Source organism: Paramormyrops kingsleyae, chromosome 4 (assembly GCF_048594095.1).
Source record: "Paramormyrops kingsleyae isolate MSU_618 chromosome 4, PKINGS_0.4, whole genome shotgun sequence".
In the NCBI taxonomy this organism is placed as follows: Eukaryota; Metazoa; Chordata; class Actinopteri; order Osteoglossiformes; family Mormyridae; genus Paramormyrops; species Paramormyrops kingsleyae.
The window spans coordinates 13,434,539-13,451,898 of NC_132800.1; the positions used below are offsets into that span (position 1 = coordinate 13,434,539).

The window sequence follows — 17,360 nt, forward strand, 5'->3', positions numbered from 1 at the left end:
GGACACGTTAGAAAAATGTTGAATGGCAAACAGTATAGATATAAGTAGAGGAAAATAGCAAGTTAAATATATAGGCTTTTTTGAATCGATTTTTGAATAACATGAATGAGATCTGAGTGCTATAGCTACTGAGCATGAACTTCATGTGGTAGTCTGTTACACACATTACCTTCACCTGGGGCTGTTTCACATTTTCACATATTTTCTCAGAGTTTGCTTAGATTATCAACTGAGTTTGAAAGCAAGTGAATACCTGGTTTGAACAGACCTTCTCATGAATCTCGATTTGTATCCCTTGCTTTCAGATCTTTTCAAATCTTAATACACCCGTTTCACGAGCAAAAATGTTAGCATTTCATTCTTCCTGGCGTGAATATTGTGTCGGTGTCGTCATGGCTGTGTGACGTCACCGTATCATTCAAGAGCAGTCGAGGTGTTATCGTTTGTTCTGTTTCACATAGAAACGTGGCTCTAAAACCATGTTTTGGAAAGTTCCTCAGGCTTGTTTACATAGAAGGTCTGGTTAGAAACAGTGCAGAAGGCAGATGATAACCAATGGTTATGTCCAGCAGGTAGAGGAGCATTTAGGGACCAGACTTTGGACCAAAACGCAGAACCCCCGCTGCCTCAGCCCCCAGCAAGGTACTTGACTTCAAAATTCCTGTAAAATATTCCATTGAAATTAAGGGGTGAGACCATGGAGCAGTTAGGCAGGGATATGTGCAGCCTGTATGTAGTGGGGTTAAAACCTGAATCATGGCCGCTTCATCCTTGTGGGGTTTCTCTGTGTGTCTAAGAAAGGTGAACCTTTTAAAGGTTGGTTTTGCAAGCTGAAGCCTGTTATCGTGGCAATGCTTTTGGCTGCCTCTCTAAAATTTGAGTGCCAAGTGCTCGGCAACCAAGCTGTTTTAGACTAGCAGATGCGAGAGTTAGACAGCTCAGTTGCAGCAGTGACCTTTAACCCCCGGACTATTTGCCGTTAGCCCTGAGTGAGTCATTTGAACACCAAATGCCCAAAGAGCATGTGAGGAGCATCAGGTTAAAGTTTGAGGACAGTCAGATCTGCCACCCTGTGATAACACTGCCTGCACATGTATACTGGATAGGTAAGGCTTGTAAGGATGGGTGTTATACATGTCCATTAGCTAGAACATTTTAGCATGTGATACAGGTCTAGTTTCATCCATCCGCTACAGGGTCTGGATTACATTTTGAACAGCAGAATTCAACCCTGAATGTTATGCCATCCCAGAGTCGACTCATTTCATTAGTACACAAATAATAAATAAAATTTTCACCCAGCTATCTCTTGATCTCCAGACTACTTTTCCTGGTCAGGGCTGTGGTAATATAGAAAGGATTAAAGCTTTTAACTTGCGATGCGATCTTTAGTGACGTATCATCTTGGTGACTGACGTTGTCATATATATTGGTCAAAGGGGGGGTTTGCAGTGCCTGAACGGAACTGTGCCGCATTTTTCGTGACATTCTTCACTGTCGAACACTAGTATATCCGCTAGTGACTCCTCAGAATGCCCAGCAGTGTCCTTGTTTCTGAGATCCGGAATTCAGATGCTGAGAGCGGTTGTCAGTCTAGAGGGCCTGAGGTCGAGGGCCGATGGAAGCGTCCATCAGGGCCAGATACGGTGTTCCCACTTTCCTGGCGACGGGACCGGTTTGAACACAGACCCGGCTGGAAGTCCCTCCCGTGCCTTTGTGCAAAGGTGTTACAGGAAAGTGAAGTTGGCGTCGTCTGGAGGTTTTAAGTAATCGCCGGGTCGGGAGAACGCTGAAGTTTGTGGGCTTCACTGTTTTGTCATTCAGGTAGAGGGAAGCGCCGGCTGACCGTGGTTTGACTTGGTGCCTATCTGTCTTTGTGGGCAGGCCTCCCCAGGCCTGACGGCATACATGAGAGATCAAGGGTTACCAAGGTGCTGCTGGGAAAGGGCTCACTGTGACAGGACAGACCGACCTGCTAAAACCTCATTTCCTATGCATATTTAGGTGCTTCAGTAGGGGGATTTTCACTCGGGATGCTGACCTGACTATGTGATTTTTTTTTATATATATATTATTTTACAAGAATTGAATTTTTGTATCCGTGGCAGACCGTTTTGTGAGACTACTTGACGGGACTGAGAGGTGCACAGGAGACTGGATCCCTCTACTTGTAACAAAGTTCAACCACTGAGCTACAGCATTAACTTGTATTCTAACAAGATTAAAATATATTTGTCCTGGGGATTAGCATACTTGAGTGCTCCTTGTCTTTATGGTGGTGGCAGTGGGCTTTGATCTGTGTTGCGTGGCAAGGCGGTGGCTTGGACCCGGCCATCCAAGTGCCAAGTGTGAAATTAGCCTGATGTCATCCCCATTCTTCACCTCTTACATCTTTCAGCAGTTTAATAATATTTCCGCCACAAAGCTCGGCCGCTTCATTGCATATTCACGTTTAGCTAGGAAGCATTTTGAAACCACAGATAAATAACTGGTGGAGGTGGGGGAGGGGTCGTGACTGCATTTTTGTGGCAGATGCGTATCGATAAATTTTCCTGATATAACACTGAGAGTCTCCGTCTTAAAACTGTTCTGAAAAATGACGCAGGTGAAACTATGAGGGGAGTCCCTTTTGCAGTTCTGTTTATTTCTTTAATGAGCAAACTTCCTTAATGTTGTTATTTTTGTTTAAATGTGATGCATGAGAGGAGTTAGATTACTCAGGTTTCTTAGAGCAAACCGTGAACTTAATTGTCAGCATCTTCTTTGTTTTCTGCTCAGGGGTCTGACTGGGGTCTTGTTGTTGCTGTGTTGTCCTTTTAAAGTATGATCCTCACTTTTCTTGGTGAGAAAGTCAGAAGAATTGCTAGAAAAAAAGCAGCAAAGTGGTCCTTTGACGATCTGGGAGATCTGTCAGGCTTGCTGGAAGACTTGTATACAATTAAATGCCTTCAAAAACAAAACAAAAAAATCATCCCAAATGTTTTGTCGATACGACGATGCAGAGCTGTAGAAGAGAACTGGAAAATCTGGCGACACAACACAGAAAAGTCAATTTTAATCAGATTCCTTTAAGGGGTGATTTGAATTTAGAGGCACATTAGCTATGAGGGCAAGGAAGGAGCCACCTGCAGCTAGGAGACAAGGCTTTGACCTTCATCCCCAGTTATAGTGGCCGTTCAGAGGCAGCATGGAGTGTCTGAGGCAGCCGCCTTTCTCATCAAAAATCAGTGACTGCTGGGCGTTACTTCCCAATACAAGACAGGGTGCAAAAGATATGCAGATGAGGGCTGAGCCCTGAAGAGCAGGTCAATGCTGGGTAACAGCCTCCAACAGCAGCTGCTTCCTCGCTTTCAGAAACTTTTTAGAAATTATTTAGAAGCATCAGGTAGGCCTGATTGACACAGTAGGCTGAATACTCGCGCTATTTCAGCCATTGTTGTGTGCGTGTGTTTTTTTTTTCCCTCTGGTATTTTGCGAAAAGGCAGCCATCGCGACCCCGGTAGCCCGTCAAATACAGGTCCCGGCTGCTCTTAGGCGCGTGTGTTAGTGCTTGTACGTGGCCTGCGCAGGCGCAGATTTCCGTAATACAAATTGGCTTGTGTAAATTATTACGAAAAGGCCCGCAGGATGTTTATCGATTAATCACATTAGTTCGAAGTTTTTTTGACAGCGAGATGCTCAGCATAGAACAATTTATAATTGAATCAGTTACTTTTCTTTTTTGCGTCATTTTTTAAGTTTACAGACGATGTAAATTGTTTATGAAAATTTGGTTTTGACTTATTTTAAGTATTAGGAGTACTATGAAAAACGTGATGTAAGCGGAAAACTTTTAGATGCTGTTTATAATAAATAGACATCCGATATAGGTAATATAGCCTTATAAACTATTGTAACTTTTAAGTTTGCTTGTGCCCGGCATTCGTTTGTTTTTTGCGAGTGATGGCTACACTAGCCGCATCGCTATAAAAGTTTACTGATAGTTAAAGATGGTTTTCAAATAATCACTTTTTGCACAATATATGTAACAAAACCCTGATGTGTTTGCACAGTCTAATTTTTATTGATGTAGCCATGCTTTCCAGAGCCAATAAATAAATATTTATATATTTTGACTATTTATGAACGCAAAGGCAACCCGAGCTAAATAATCCTACGATGAACTGAACATGAGTTTTTGTTTGTTTGCTTGTTTGTTTATCTCGCAGTCACATTATTTGAAGATATCTTGACTATTTTGAAATTAAGTCGTGATGTTTAATTAGTCGACCCGTTTTGCCCGTTTCAGGGTTTAGTTTTTGGACAATTGCCATGACGTGTTTTACATAAAGTCATTGTACACTTGCAAAATATTCCACAATAACTAGTCATACATCTCAAAAGTCATGTTTAGGTATAATATCCATTTGCGCATATGTATAATACACACGTTTATTTATATGTGATCGTAGTTTGATTTTATTGTTAAAAACGGACCAATTCAAGCAACGTGAACACGATCTAAACACTTCACTGTAAATATATACTACCCACTATGTATAGAACAGGTGAAGCATAGTTCGTGGCAAAATCGAGTCAGATTTCACAGATAAAATGCCTGTATACTTCCTCAGGTAAAGGGTCCCACGGCGGATTAGTTATATGTCTTCTTCATTTACGTTGTTTCTTCATATTTTTGTTGATGCATTGACCTGTCTATAGAGTGTTGGTTTGAAAGCTTCTCGGTAAGTTCTGCGGATCACCGAAAACGAACCTGGATGACCGGCTGATGCAAGTTGCGATATTTAATTATGGTTAAAGAAAAACTACAGAAGTACAAGTAGGACGTAGTGATAATGTCAGTTATGACTATCAGGCCTGCATATATTACCTATTAAAGCTGTATGCCTACAAATATTAGTATTAGATATATTAAATGTACAGTATACAGAAATTAACTTTAAAGTTAGGCTATATATTTTAACAGTGCAGTCCATTGGTTTTATCGTACATTCAGTGTATTTTCTTTTTAACGATACGTGCAATGCATATGCGAAAACAACAGAAATTTCCTATTTGAACAAAAATGTTTTTTTAGAAAACAAGTTACTATTATTATATAACTTATTTTGAAAGTTACAAGAAGATTAAAACTAGATATCTGCGGGGCTTCGGTAACCACAAATTCAATTAGTGTGTTAAATGATTTATAAAAAATCATTTAAAAGGTTAGTTTTCGGGATTAGTGTAACTTAATGTATATCGGAAAATATTGATGGTGATCAGTTTATGGTTACTATAAATCCAACTATCTTCTAATGGCGCTTATTCTGGTCAGGGCCGGGGTGGAGGGGTAGAGTCTATCCAGCACAGGGCACAAAGCTGAGGTTACACCCCGAAGAGGATGCCAGTCCACCGCAGGGCAATAATTATGTAGATGATTTTGTGTCAGAGCTGATTTATTTTCAAAATTTGAAATTTTCAAGCTAAGCTGTTTTTATAAAACATAGCCTAGTTATCGTAAGTCTGTCGTTTGGAATATAAGTACATTAACGGAATGCTTCATACCCAGGTGCTGTAAAAATAAATAAATGCAGCATTCTTATTTTAGCATTAGTTTTTTTTAGTTTCTCCCCTGCATAAAACTTTTAAAAATCTGAATAAGCATCGTGTAATGTTTTGTTTACAAGCTTGCATGTACAGTATGCAGTGTAACTGTAAGCTTGCAGATGAACAGATTTCATAACTTATTTGTGCAACTTTTGCACATAATAATAGACTTTAAAATGCGAACCGTCTACATGGTTGAGGTCTGAGGGTTTCTTATCAGTAATTTTGGGAGGTCCCTCATAAAATATGAAGTGGAATCTTACTCCTTATTAAACATGAAATATTCAAGAGCAAATTATCAGTAAAAAGTATTTTGTCCTTCCTTGGAAAAAAGAACTTCATTCTGCTGTACAGATCCGACGATTTAAAGAGACTCGTCGTTATGTTCATGCTTGCAGTTTTATAGCCCAGTGAATCGACAAGGCTCCGAGTCGGCCACTGTGACGTCACTTCCGCACGCTCGCATGCGATTTAATAATTCATGGGAGATGCAAATTGAGTTCTCACTTTCAGAGCGTTTCTAAGCTCTCATTAAGATGATTCCCGATGTCCCATGTTCTCTACACTAGACTTCGTAGAAGCCAGTGGCCTTTCATCAGGCTATTTTGCTCGAGCTTTCAGAAAGCATGCATGGTATACTTCGATTAGTGTTGTCGTCGAGGTTTATTTGCTTGCTTTTCCAGTTTTAAGGTGACAGTTAATTACATAATTAAACATAAGTGATACAAATTATTTACATGTATTTTTTAAAACCAAGTATATTTCAAAACAACATAAAATAAAAAATTGCATTGATTAGTACAACGCAATCCCATTTTTCGTATTTTCTATAACATATTCATTCATATAACTTGCTGATGAATAAATTCATTATGTCATACCAACTGTTGAAATAAAGGCAGTACTCCTTCCTGAATTAACTAGTATGCATTATCCTAATACTTTTGTTTCAGAGCACAGTTCTTTCTCATAAAAAGTTCGTTTTCGAACTTTTAAGGCAAAGTGTGTTCAGTTTGGTGGGTTTAAATTCATACACACTTTTCAGATATACACAATTAAACACAATTCACACGAGTCAAATAAAAATGTCCACAATTTGGTATGGATACAATCTACAACTTAAATCTTCAGCTTACGTTCATAACCTAAGATCCAAGTTCATAAACACCTTTATCTGTCCATAAGTAACAAATTGCAGCTGTCATGCAAAGCCCCCCTCCCCAAAAATGCTTCATTCACAAAAAGTTATTGCAAGATAAATAAGCGTGTAAACAACCCAGAATCTATTCTCAAAAGCAACATGAGTCATTGGATAGATTTTCAATATAATCTATATAAATACAAAATTCGACAAATATTAAGGTCTTTGCAAACAACAATAAAACAGTATTTTAAATCGTTGTTATACATTAGAGATCAACGCATTCGATTTGTTTCAACCATATTTATGTATATGTGTCTGAATGTATACTTCTATGTATCTCTGTATATATTTATTCATAAATGACGCATATGATCATCTTTTATGCCGGCACTGATTTACTGCTATTGTCCAAAATGGTGTGCTGAAGAGTATTTAAACATTGTCTCTATGCTACAAAGTTGTCTATCTCTTGTTCACAGGCATCATCATATGAAATTAAACTCGTGCTACAAAACAAAAAGAATATTATATTGCTCTTTCATAAAAACTATATCATTTTCATTTAGAGGCCTTAGTACATTTGAATTACATAAAAATGCTAATTTTGCAACCGTATTATCTATCTTTTCTCATTTAAGTTAGTCTTCTAGTCTGTGAGCTTAACCTGATAAATATAGCCACCTCGAAGCATACCAAATTTGGTAGCTAAAGACAACCTGCGATCGGAGGTCTGGCACTCCGGTGTTTCTAGTTTCTTTGATATATATATGCATTTATATAGTTTATATATACTTTTAAGTTATCAGTATGACTATATTAGCGTGTACGATCTTTACAAAATGATGATATATTTCATGGATACACGCAGCCTGACCTCCATATGATTACCCAACGCTTGCGTATGTCCGGTTTAGTGATATAATTACATAAAACGATAAAAACGATCCTAGTAAATCAAACAAACAAACATAGAAATAAAATATAGCTTAGCAATCAAATTTATTTCGATTCACAGTTGCCTGAATGCATCAAAAAATCTTTGGGCTTCAGCAAGACGTTTCTTTCTTCATAGTCAGATGTGTCTGTGTATCAAGTGCCAATCAAAAGCGCTTGGTGTTTCGTTAGAAAAGGACATGAACTTAATTGTTTTTTTTTTTTCTTTAGAAGAAGCATCTAATTTTTTTTCAAGAAGAAAATAACAAGATCGATAATATATTTAAAACCGAGCTTTGTACAACACTGTTTGCGTAAATTATATATACATGATATTGCAGACGTATATTTAATAATACATATATTTAAAACCATTAATGCTGGTATATTTATACACTGGCCCTTTTGAAATTATTGCATTTTATATACTCTGTACTCTTCAAATGTCAATCGCTGTCTGATTTGTCCCCTTTTGATGTTGTGGAGTGATTGTACAGTCCCTGCGCCATCAAGTGCAAAGCCAGCGAGTTTTTGCCCCCGGTCGCTTTCTTAATTTTGGCCCTTTTGTTCTGAAACCAGATTTTGATTTGAGATTCGTTAAGATTCAGTTCCTGCGCCAGACTCTGCCTCCTCTGCTCGGTCAGGTATCGGTTGGTCTGGAACTCAGCCTTGAGCCGCTGGAGCTGCTCTGCTGTAAAGGCTGTTCTCGGTCGTTTGTCTTCCTTGCTGGTGCCTTTCTTCTTTGGTTTACGAGACCGGGGTCCTGTAGTATGATAACGAACAAACGGATTGATTAGTTGCCGGAGGGGAGAAAACGGATGGCCCTCCACACAGTCATGCTATAACTAAACACAACAAATAAACAAATATTAATGAATAAACTAAAAAAGAAATATCGTTTACGTCTCTGTTTAATTAGTTTAAATACAATGTTGCGATTTCCTGTTTCACTTTAAGAATCACAGAGATATGAAGTTGTTGTAGTAATATAGTAATAAACACATGGAGATGAGGAGTTATTTCCAGAGAGGTCATGTGTTCCAGCAAGGGAGGGTGGTATGTATGAGTACGTCTGGGGGGAGGGGTTGAGGCGCTCCTTTTCTCATTCTGTAACCATAGGAACAGAATTCATAAGCGTTCGTTCCATATGAAACTTCTTACGGATTTCGGGGTTATTTATTCGATTAATCTAATATAGTCGATTCACCAATATCTACTAAAAACTGCATTTCTGAAACAACAGCTTCTAACTGTTTTTAAGAGACTGCACCGAAAAAAAGTACAGAGTAAAATATGTCTAGACAAAACATTACGAAGAAATTGATTAATCGTTTTATCTGGAATGCTTTATTTACTGCTAAATCCAGACATAAGCTACATAAATGAACGAGGAATCACGGGGCACGTTGAGTGCTGACTGTTATAGGGAACCGCTGAATATATACTATAATCAAATTCACATCGGCATACTGGGCAGCATCGTACTCTGTTCTGGTTATGGATACAATTAGTCATTACTCTTGGGCAAAATAACAGATCATATTTACAGCAAGAGCTTCAAGAAAGAATAACCGTGTAAACTAGATGAAACGGGTTTCATCCAAGGCAGTGAATTCTTTTAGGCGTTTTTACGCGTTAGAATAGGAACCTGCACATCGGTCTTTTCCATTTTTGCTGTCGTATGTTTTCATGGAAAGCGTCACAGTTAATATCGCCGTGGAGTCATGGCACGGAGTTTAGACAGTGGGACGAAACTGGAATTTGGAGAGATGTGAGCTGGTGTATCATCTAACTTTAAAGCAAACGAAGTGTAAATAAATAATTAATTTGCCAACACTGAAAATTGCGAAGAAGAACCATGTTTACAATACCGCCGCAAGGAAATATCCTCTGCGTACGGATCCGTTCGCTACGTAAGATATCTATATGCATTTAACATAACGTACAATTTATTTATATTTTATAAAACGGCACACTAAAGTGTTTTGTTGAGTGCATTTTCATGTATACGAAAATATGTGCTATCCGAGGCCTACTTCATTTTCAAAAATATGCAAATTATATATTAACAAAGACGGCGTAACAATGGCGCAAATATACCTTTTCGTGTCCTAGCGCCGAAAGAATTTTATTCCTCGCATTATGCGCAAACTAGATTTTCCCATCCATATAATTTATTTTAAGTAACTAATGCAGGTAGTTAGCACTGTTATTAAATTACTGAATGTGTAATCAGAATATGAAACTAGCTTATAGCTATGGGGAATCCTCTTACCATTTTACAATAGGCTATTGGAAAGTACAGTTGTCTAAATATTTACAACTTGCACCCCTTCGTAGCAATGTGCTACTCAACCTTACACCGTACTTATATGAAGGGTTAACAGATATTATTATCATACTCCATGGCGTTAATTATTTATCATAAGGCCAAATATATTCAAATAAAATAAAATAAGCGTTCGTTACAAAAAAATCGATAGGAAGTAGCTGTAAAATTAAATTTTAAATATTTTAAAAATCTTTTTAAGAAGATTTGTGGGCTTCATATGTCAGTTGAAAAATAAAATTTGTTTGAATCACTTTTAATCTTTTCGTTTGTATTTAACTGCTTTGATTTCATATTGATTGCTCTTTACGTGTATGCACAAACATTAGCATTTTACGTTAGAGCAAACTATTAACTGATTTTAAGGTTAATTATTATTTCATCAAACGTGCTCACGATATTACCACGAACTTTCTGTTTATTCCCTTTTCTTAATGGCATTATTGTCATAATTGTTGGTATCATTTAGCAGTGTAGATTTTAGGAGGTGGGCGTGTGGGTCGGCTTGGAAGGAAATCGTCGCGTTCTGATCATACTTCTCTGTTTTAATGTAACCGAGTTTCTATGTTACGGTTGTTTCATTCAGTTCACTACGTGAACCAACCACGATTTCTTTTGCGAAGTAGAGTTGAAAAAGAAATCAACGTAACTTCCCGGGTAATCATTGGTAATCATTGATTCACGTTAATACCAATTTTGCCTTCACTCTTCCAAAAAGGCATTTAAGGTCGGTAACGATTTTTGTACAAGTTTTAAAGGAAATCTTACCTGACGAAGGCCTGTCGGAATATCTAGTACAGTACACCCAGGCTGGCCACAGCATGGGCTGGCTGGAAGGTGTTGTGGAGCTGGCTTGGGAACTATCCGAGTCCGAGCTTAGGCACTGGTCCCCACTACCTACGCGAGGTTTCGCGTTCTGATCGACGGCAATGTCAGCCTTCTTTGCCCCTCCAACCGGAGGAGAGTTGGAGGTCCCTTCTCCCGCTATAGTCCCTCCTACCTGGCCCGTTCCGGGGGCCGAGGGGCTGTTATCCTCTCTTCGCGAAACATTGCTCTCGTCCAACGCGCCTTCTTTTCTGCGCCCGAAGTCCGGCCGTAAAATGTTATCAATGAAAAAGTTTGTGATTCGGTGCGGCAGCTGCAGGTTCCCCGGTGCCTGTAAAAGGGGGATAATAGCTCTGTTGGACTCATCACCCGACTCCTGACGCTCCGCTTCTCTGTTGCTGTGATCATTTTCTTCCATACTGATACACTTTCCAATTTTCTTTCTTTAACCCCTTTATTGCTTTTCCAGACCAAAGTGTTCAAATTCCAAATTTAGGGTGCCTCCGTTAAGTTTTATTTTTAATTTTTCTTGCTTCCGTAAAACAGTATAATGAAATTTAAAGGGGAGAAGTATCCTTCAAATTCTGAACGCTTTTAAACACCGGGTGCCCCTTTCTTGTGTTCACAAAGAAAAATCATAGTTTTGTTCATCAATTCCAGCTGGGCTATCCTCTATTTTTCTGCTTTATAAATACCATTTGGGGAGCCAATTTAGCATGATCCGTTTCTGAGTCAGTCCACCAGTGGTGCTTCAATTACTAGACTAAGGATAAATAAAGACGCGCTAAGTGATCCTGAAATACTTTCACTCTGGATTTTTGTTCTTATTTTTAATACGAGTCCCTCGGGTGACGTTGCAGTCCGGTATCCTAGACACGTGCCTTTGACCAATGGGAAGGGAGGGTTTTTACCACATGACACTAGCTCGCGAGTAAATGACAGCACTCAGCCTCGCCTGTACTACTCTTTTAAAGTGACAGAGCTCTTTTGATACGGAGCGGGCGTTTAAGCGTGGTGTGCGCTTGTTTATTAAACTGAGCCACGGAATGTATTTCAGGTATATTTATACCAGTTGCAAAATGTTGATCGGCCTACTTGACAATAAAAATAAGTATTGTATATCCAAAAAAAATCACTTCGCACCCCTGAAATGCTTAGTGAATAGGACGAGGAGCACCTTGCGAAACCGAACCAGAGTGAGGACACTCAGGCGCGTTTGCGTAAAAAAAATGCTGGCTCTGATGTGCTGTTTCAAAGCCAAATACAGCATTTTCGCAAGAGTGTACACAGAGTTTTCTGGCAGGAGGTACGCCCGAATTACGTAAATTCCCAGCAACGTGCGGCCGTTGTAAGCGATGAGCGGAGGTTTGTGGGAAAACTGTGATACGACAGAATATGCTGGACACAGTTCTTCGATAATTCATTCACTGAAAAAAATATTCTAGATTTATACGCTTTAAATACTACGCTGCAGAAGCGTTGCGGGGGAGCCGATTACTCCCAAGTCTTTTTTTTTTATCAAATAACGATAGCAGGGGGCACACCTAGTATATATGGATATAAATAATGAGGCAAACCGTAACTGTCTTCTGCCGATCTAATGGACTATTGCTGAAGCTTCTTCAGCGATGCTCGTTTAGTTCACCTATTGTTGGCTAAGCAAATTCAGACTCGGCAGACTGTGGTCTTTCTCTCCTCTGCCACCTTGCAGTGCGAAGGACATTCCCCAAATGCAGGGGGAATCTTCGGGCTGTTTGATCTAATAGTGAGGAGGGGGTCGGCGTGGAAAAAGGAGGCCGGTGCCGCTTTAAAAGAAATCAGTGATGCAAACAAACTGTTGTGTTACGGATACACATGGTACCGAGCAGCGCCAAAGACAAAACAAACAGCAACTAGTATACGGGGACTTGAGTTTGGGCGCCAGCGTTTCTCTGCCTTCAGAAAATGATAATGGTGCATATAACATATGATGAACAAATTCATGAGCATGCCGTTTGAAATTATCAGGGCGTATAACCAAATTTAATATGTATGCATGCATGAATTCATGTTATTTGTTTAATTGTGATGTAAAATTGCTTCCAGTAGAGATCACAAGAAGTAAAGGGGATTTGATGATGGCTACAGCACAGCATTTCCACAGTAATGATTGGTAGGAGAGAATGTGTTACCCTTGTTAAAATGTCAGCGGTCTATAAATCTACACCTCCATAAGTATTATAAACTGTGTTTGAAACATCCAAGGGCTTCGTTATTAAACGTTTAACGTTTTATCTTTCATCAAACACAATGTAGACAAATTGCTTTGTAGATTAAGGGTACAAATCCTATAGCGCGATACACGCATTGTGCTGTGAAAAACGATGCACGAGCTTGTTAACGTGCCGGCGCTCCTGCCATCTGTTTTGAAACTATCCTCCTGCAAAAGTTTGAATGACTTATGTAGATGTTTAGCAGTGTAGCTGCAATGTAACTGCCACTCAAAGACAGGAAAGAACTGTTAAGGTGACTCCCAAATGTCATCTTCTAGGAAACACAACTGCCCAATGGCGCTCAGGAAACTGTAATTAAGCCTCCTTAAGTTGCTGTGAAACCCTCCATTAAACACATATTCAAAAGTTTTCCTTAAGGGATATTGCAAGCCAGCTGTGTATTGATGCATTCGGGAAAACAGATGCAGACTACCATACATTTTAGATTAAACACCATGTCATTGTTGTCATAATAGCGTCAGCTATCCGTAAGCGTACCGTATTGGTCAGTTCAATGAATAATATTAAAAATGATGCCAAATTCGTTTTCCATTTACACGATTATGTGCTCATTTATTATTTAAATAAATAAACTGGAACACTAGGAGATTTTTATAACATGTATGTTTCTTTGTCGTTCTAATTTAGTTCTTTTGTCTTTTCTGTCTAAGGCATCCCTCGGCAATTAATAGGTTATAAATAATTACTTAAAACAGTCTAATTTTCATAAGAAGTTTCCTAGGCGTCCACTCTGCTATTAACTTAAAATAAAATTCATGGCCGTAACATGAAAGAAATATAGAAAATTGGAACCTTAGCCTTACTCTCCTACCGGCAGTGAGAATAACGAAAGTAATTCAATAGGCAATCCTCATGCTCTGATAATTACGGACCTGCCGGTTGATGCTACGATAGTCTTCAATATCAGATCACTGGAAAACAATGGGAGGCAAGACAAACAGCTACTACCGAGGCCTGCCCTCAGCCCCGATCTAACACATCCAACGTTATAGACAGGAACCGCCTTTATCACACGAGGGCTACCTTGTCAAAAATCAACTCCATTATAAATGCAGTTGGCTGTAAATGCAGTTTGTTAGAATTCATGTAATGGCCAAGTTCTAATACCAATTTGCAATGCAGACCTGTGGCTATTACTTTTGTATTTCGTCCTTTCGTGGCTCTTTGTTCTTCAGTAATTTTGATTGGTCAGATTGTCTGAATGTACATTTTTTTTTTTTACTTCCAGTCCACTATTCGTTAGCTTAAAAACAAATTACATGTTTCTGGGCCATTAAAATGTCAATTAAATAATGCGTAAATGGATATTATATATAGTGCAAAATACCGTTGTTTTAATTAGAAATTGGTTTCTGGTTGACTTTGTCCTTGAATACAATACATTGAAATGGTCAAGGACATAGTTCTGAAAGCTTGACACTGTAAAGGGTTAAATCAGAACCAGTCTGGCCTACGTCTGAGAATAGGCCTATTAACAATTCAGCCAAAAAATTTGGCCAGAAATGCTACACCAATCTTCTCCCAAAATCCGAGTCCGACATAACATGACAAAGCGTAGCATTTTACAATTTAAATGACTATATGCTACGGGCGAAATATTTTGTGTTTGTACACCTCACTAGCGTCGTAGAATTTTTTTAAATAACATACAAGTCTTTATGTAGCATTATCCGCAACACACAGCTTAATGTCGAAACTAACAGCTGAACGGTCTTCGTAATTTGCCTTATACATGAATGCAAAGCTTTGTAGACCTCGTTCCTGGGTATAAAGGTGTGTGTTCGCCTGATACACACCACAAAAGTGTGGAAATATCCAGCGCGTTGGTTTTTTTCTGTGATTCCGCAAAGAGTACGTTGTTGTATCAAAAGTGGGTTGTATCTTATATACTTCAACCTATACCAGCTTCTACGACCTTCCTAAATCTTGAGATAGCCGGTTTATTCAACAAACCTTGTCCTATTTATAGATACGAAATAACCCCTCCCCCATAAAGGCACTGCCAGCAATAAAATCCGTAACCTTAGCGATGTGCAAACCAGCCACATGAGCAATAAGATCTGAATAATTCATCATCTCCGCACTTCTTGGTTATACCATCCTTGCGTGTATGTGGTTATTAAGTTCAAACTTAGAGTGTTGCTGGCGGTAGTGAGTCGCGCTAACTGGAGGTACCCTATACGCAGGGTATCTGGTGTTGCTTTGCCACCTGCGGTATTTTTCGTAACTTCACTTACAAAAATAGTGTTTTTCGAACTTCCGAACTTTTTATCCCTTCAGACAAAACAACGTGCCAAATGACCGGAATCCTACACCTCCACCGGCATGGACACCGGCTTGGCATAGGAAATAAGATATTTTTCCAAGGAATACCAAGGGATTTACACCTTTAAATCACTCTATCTTGGACAAGTCAAAGCTAAGCACTTTAATGAACTCTAAAGAGTTAGGTAACGCAACATCGGCAGTTTAAATTATGCCTAATGCCCTACAGACCTGTTGTTTCCGTAATGCGAAGCACAGGGGATACTTTTAGAACAATTAGGACTTCTTCGTGACTAGCTCGTTGGTAGTCCTCTTTCACATAATTTGTAGCAGATTCACTTTTAACACGAAAATTAAACAAATGAATACAATCAATCCAATTAACTCGTGAACTAATGAAAATTCTGTTAAAATCCAAGCGACGATACCATACTTTCTCATATTGGCCCTAAAAGATAAGCTATGTACACGTTAAACTGTCAAAACAAAGTTATGGTAGTCAATAATTAACGGATGGGCTGTTGATCCTCTTATGTGAAAACGTTTTAAACGTCATTTGTAACGCAAATTGTTGGTAATTGGTTACTGAAAATAATTCGTTTACTAGCCTTTAGGCTGGATTTAGGTTCTATCCATAAAGTTATATACGGTGTTGTATACGTACATTTAAGAACATTCCAGTAGCCTATTAGGCCGATCTGTTATCATTAATTTCATTTTAACTGGTAATTCTATCTCGGTTAAAATACTAAAGTTTTTTTTTTTTTTAATGTACATGATATGTTTTTAAAAAGTGAATAATTATTCTGGCAAGGAGTCCTGTGAATATTTACTTTGTGTATTCCGGCTACCAGCAGGTGAAATACGCCTTCTGGTAAGAACATGGGCAAATTTTAGTTTACCTTCTCTACTGTGAGTTATAAACCCGCTAAAAGTCTACCGGGAATAATTTTATTTTATTTTTTTCCTAAAATCCTTCTCACAAACCTTCCCTGTATTTAAAGTATGCATAGGAAATTAATCAGATGGCGATGCTACTTTTAAAAATGTGAATCACCTAAATACTACACTGTTTGTTTGTTTTTCTAATGAATTGGTGGAATATTTCACCAAATTTAGTACATTTCCAAAGTTAGCCTTTCAGTTTTTCATCGAAGCACGTCTGGTCCCGAAGATCTTATTGAAGCTAATCAGTATAGACAGTATATATTGATCACTTGATTTGATAAGGCAATCTATTGTAAAGTGTTTTAAATACTTTGCCTATCTTTCTAGAAATATGGAGCAGGTCGCTATCCGTTTCCTCTATACGTTTCATTGTGATATCTTATTGTTCAATATAAGATCGGCGTGACTAAAGGAAAAAAAACGCAGACTTCGTAGGGAAATATACCGTGGGATGATTAAAACAATATGGAAGCTTAATGGATCGGCGTGAACGCGCAGGATCCGACTCCTCTCAGCCCTTCCCGGGCCGTGCACGGATCTTTCCAAACGTCACAATCACTCAGCGCTCCGGGTGTAGAGGTTTCGCAACAAAGGGCTACGCGCTGAAGAGGATTTGTGAATGAACGCCGTAGCTTTTGCCAGTTCACAGATCATAGAGTTTGGAGATCACTACAGATGTGCCCCGCTGAACAGTAGTAGTGTGGGCTTTTTTTTGTTGATGCCGGAAATAGAGCAGCTCCCAGTCTTTGCCCCCCGCAAAAGGTGGACTGTAGTGGAGTCCAGAAACCAGGATGGTTTTGTGCGGTGTCTAGATTAATAAATGACGCCCATTGAAATGTAATTTGCGACGCAAGGACCTGTAGCGGTCTTTTCCATTCAGTTCAGTTCAATCAGTTGCGGCTTTGTGCGATAGGCTTGGTGCTCGTTTCGGCTGTGGGTTTGGCAACATCATTGAAATTAACACCCATGTATAAGGTAACGAGAAAAAAAGTTAAAGTAGGTTCATCTTTTTGGTCAAATATCGCCGAAGGACAAACACAGCCGGGTGTACCAG

At 38.9% G+C, this 17,360-nt stretch overlaps 1 protein-coding gene and 1 long non-coding RNA gene across 2 annotated transcripts in view; one reads left to right on the plus strand and one right to left on the minus strand.

Annotated features, from left to right (window-relative positions):
• The window catches only part of LOC111858556 (uncharacterized), a 62,378-nt gene that overhangs the window by 24,561 nt on the left and 20,457 nt on the right, over window positions 1–17,360 (plus strand). The gene's annotated exons all lie outside the window — the stretch shown is intronic.
• LOC111858555 (homeobox protein engrailed-2b-like) lies at window positions 6,234–11,684 on the minus strand. The gene is made up of 2 exons (XM_023840428.2): window positions 10,764–11,684; window positions 6,234–8,429 (listed from the first exon to the last, which is right to left on the minus strand). The coding sequence occupies exons 1-2, from the start codon at window positions 11,236–11,238 to the stop codon at window positions 8,113–8,115; spliced, it is 792 nt and encodes a 263-aa protein (XP_023696196.1). The 5' UTR covers window positions 11,239–11,684; the 3' UTR covers window positions 6,234–8,112.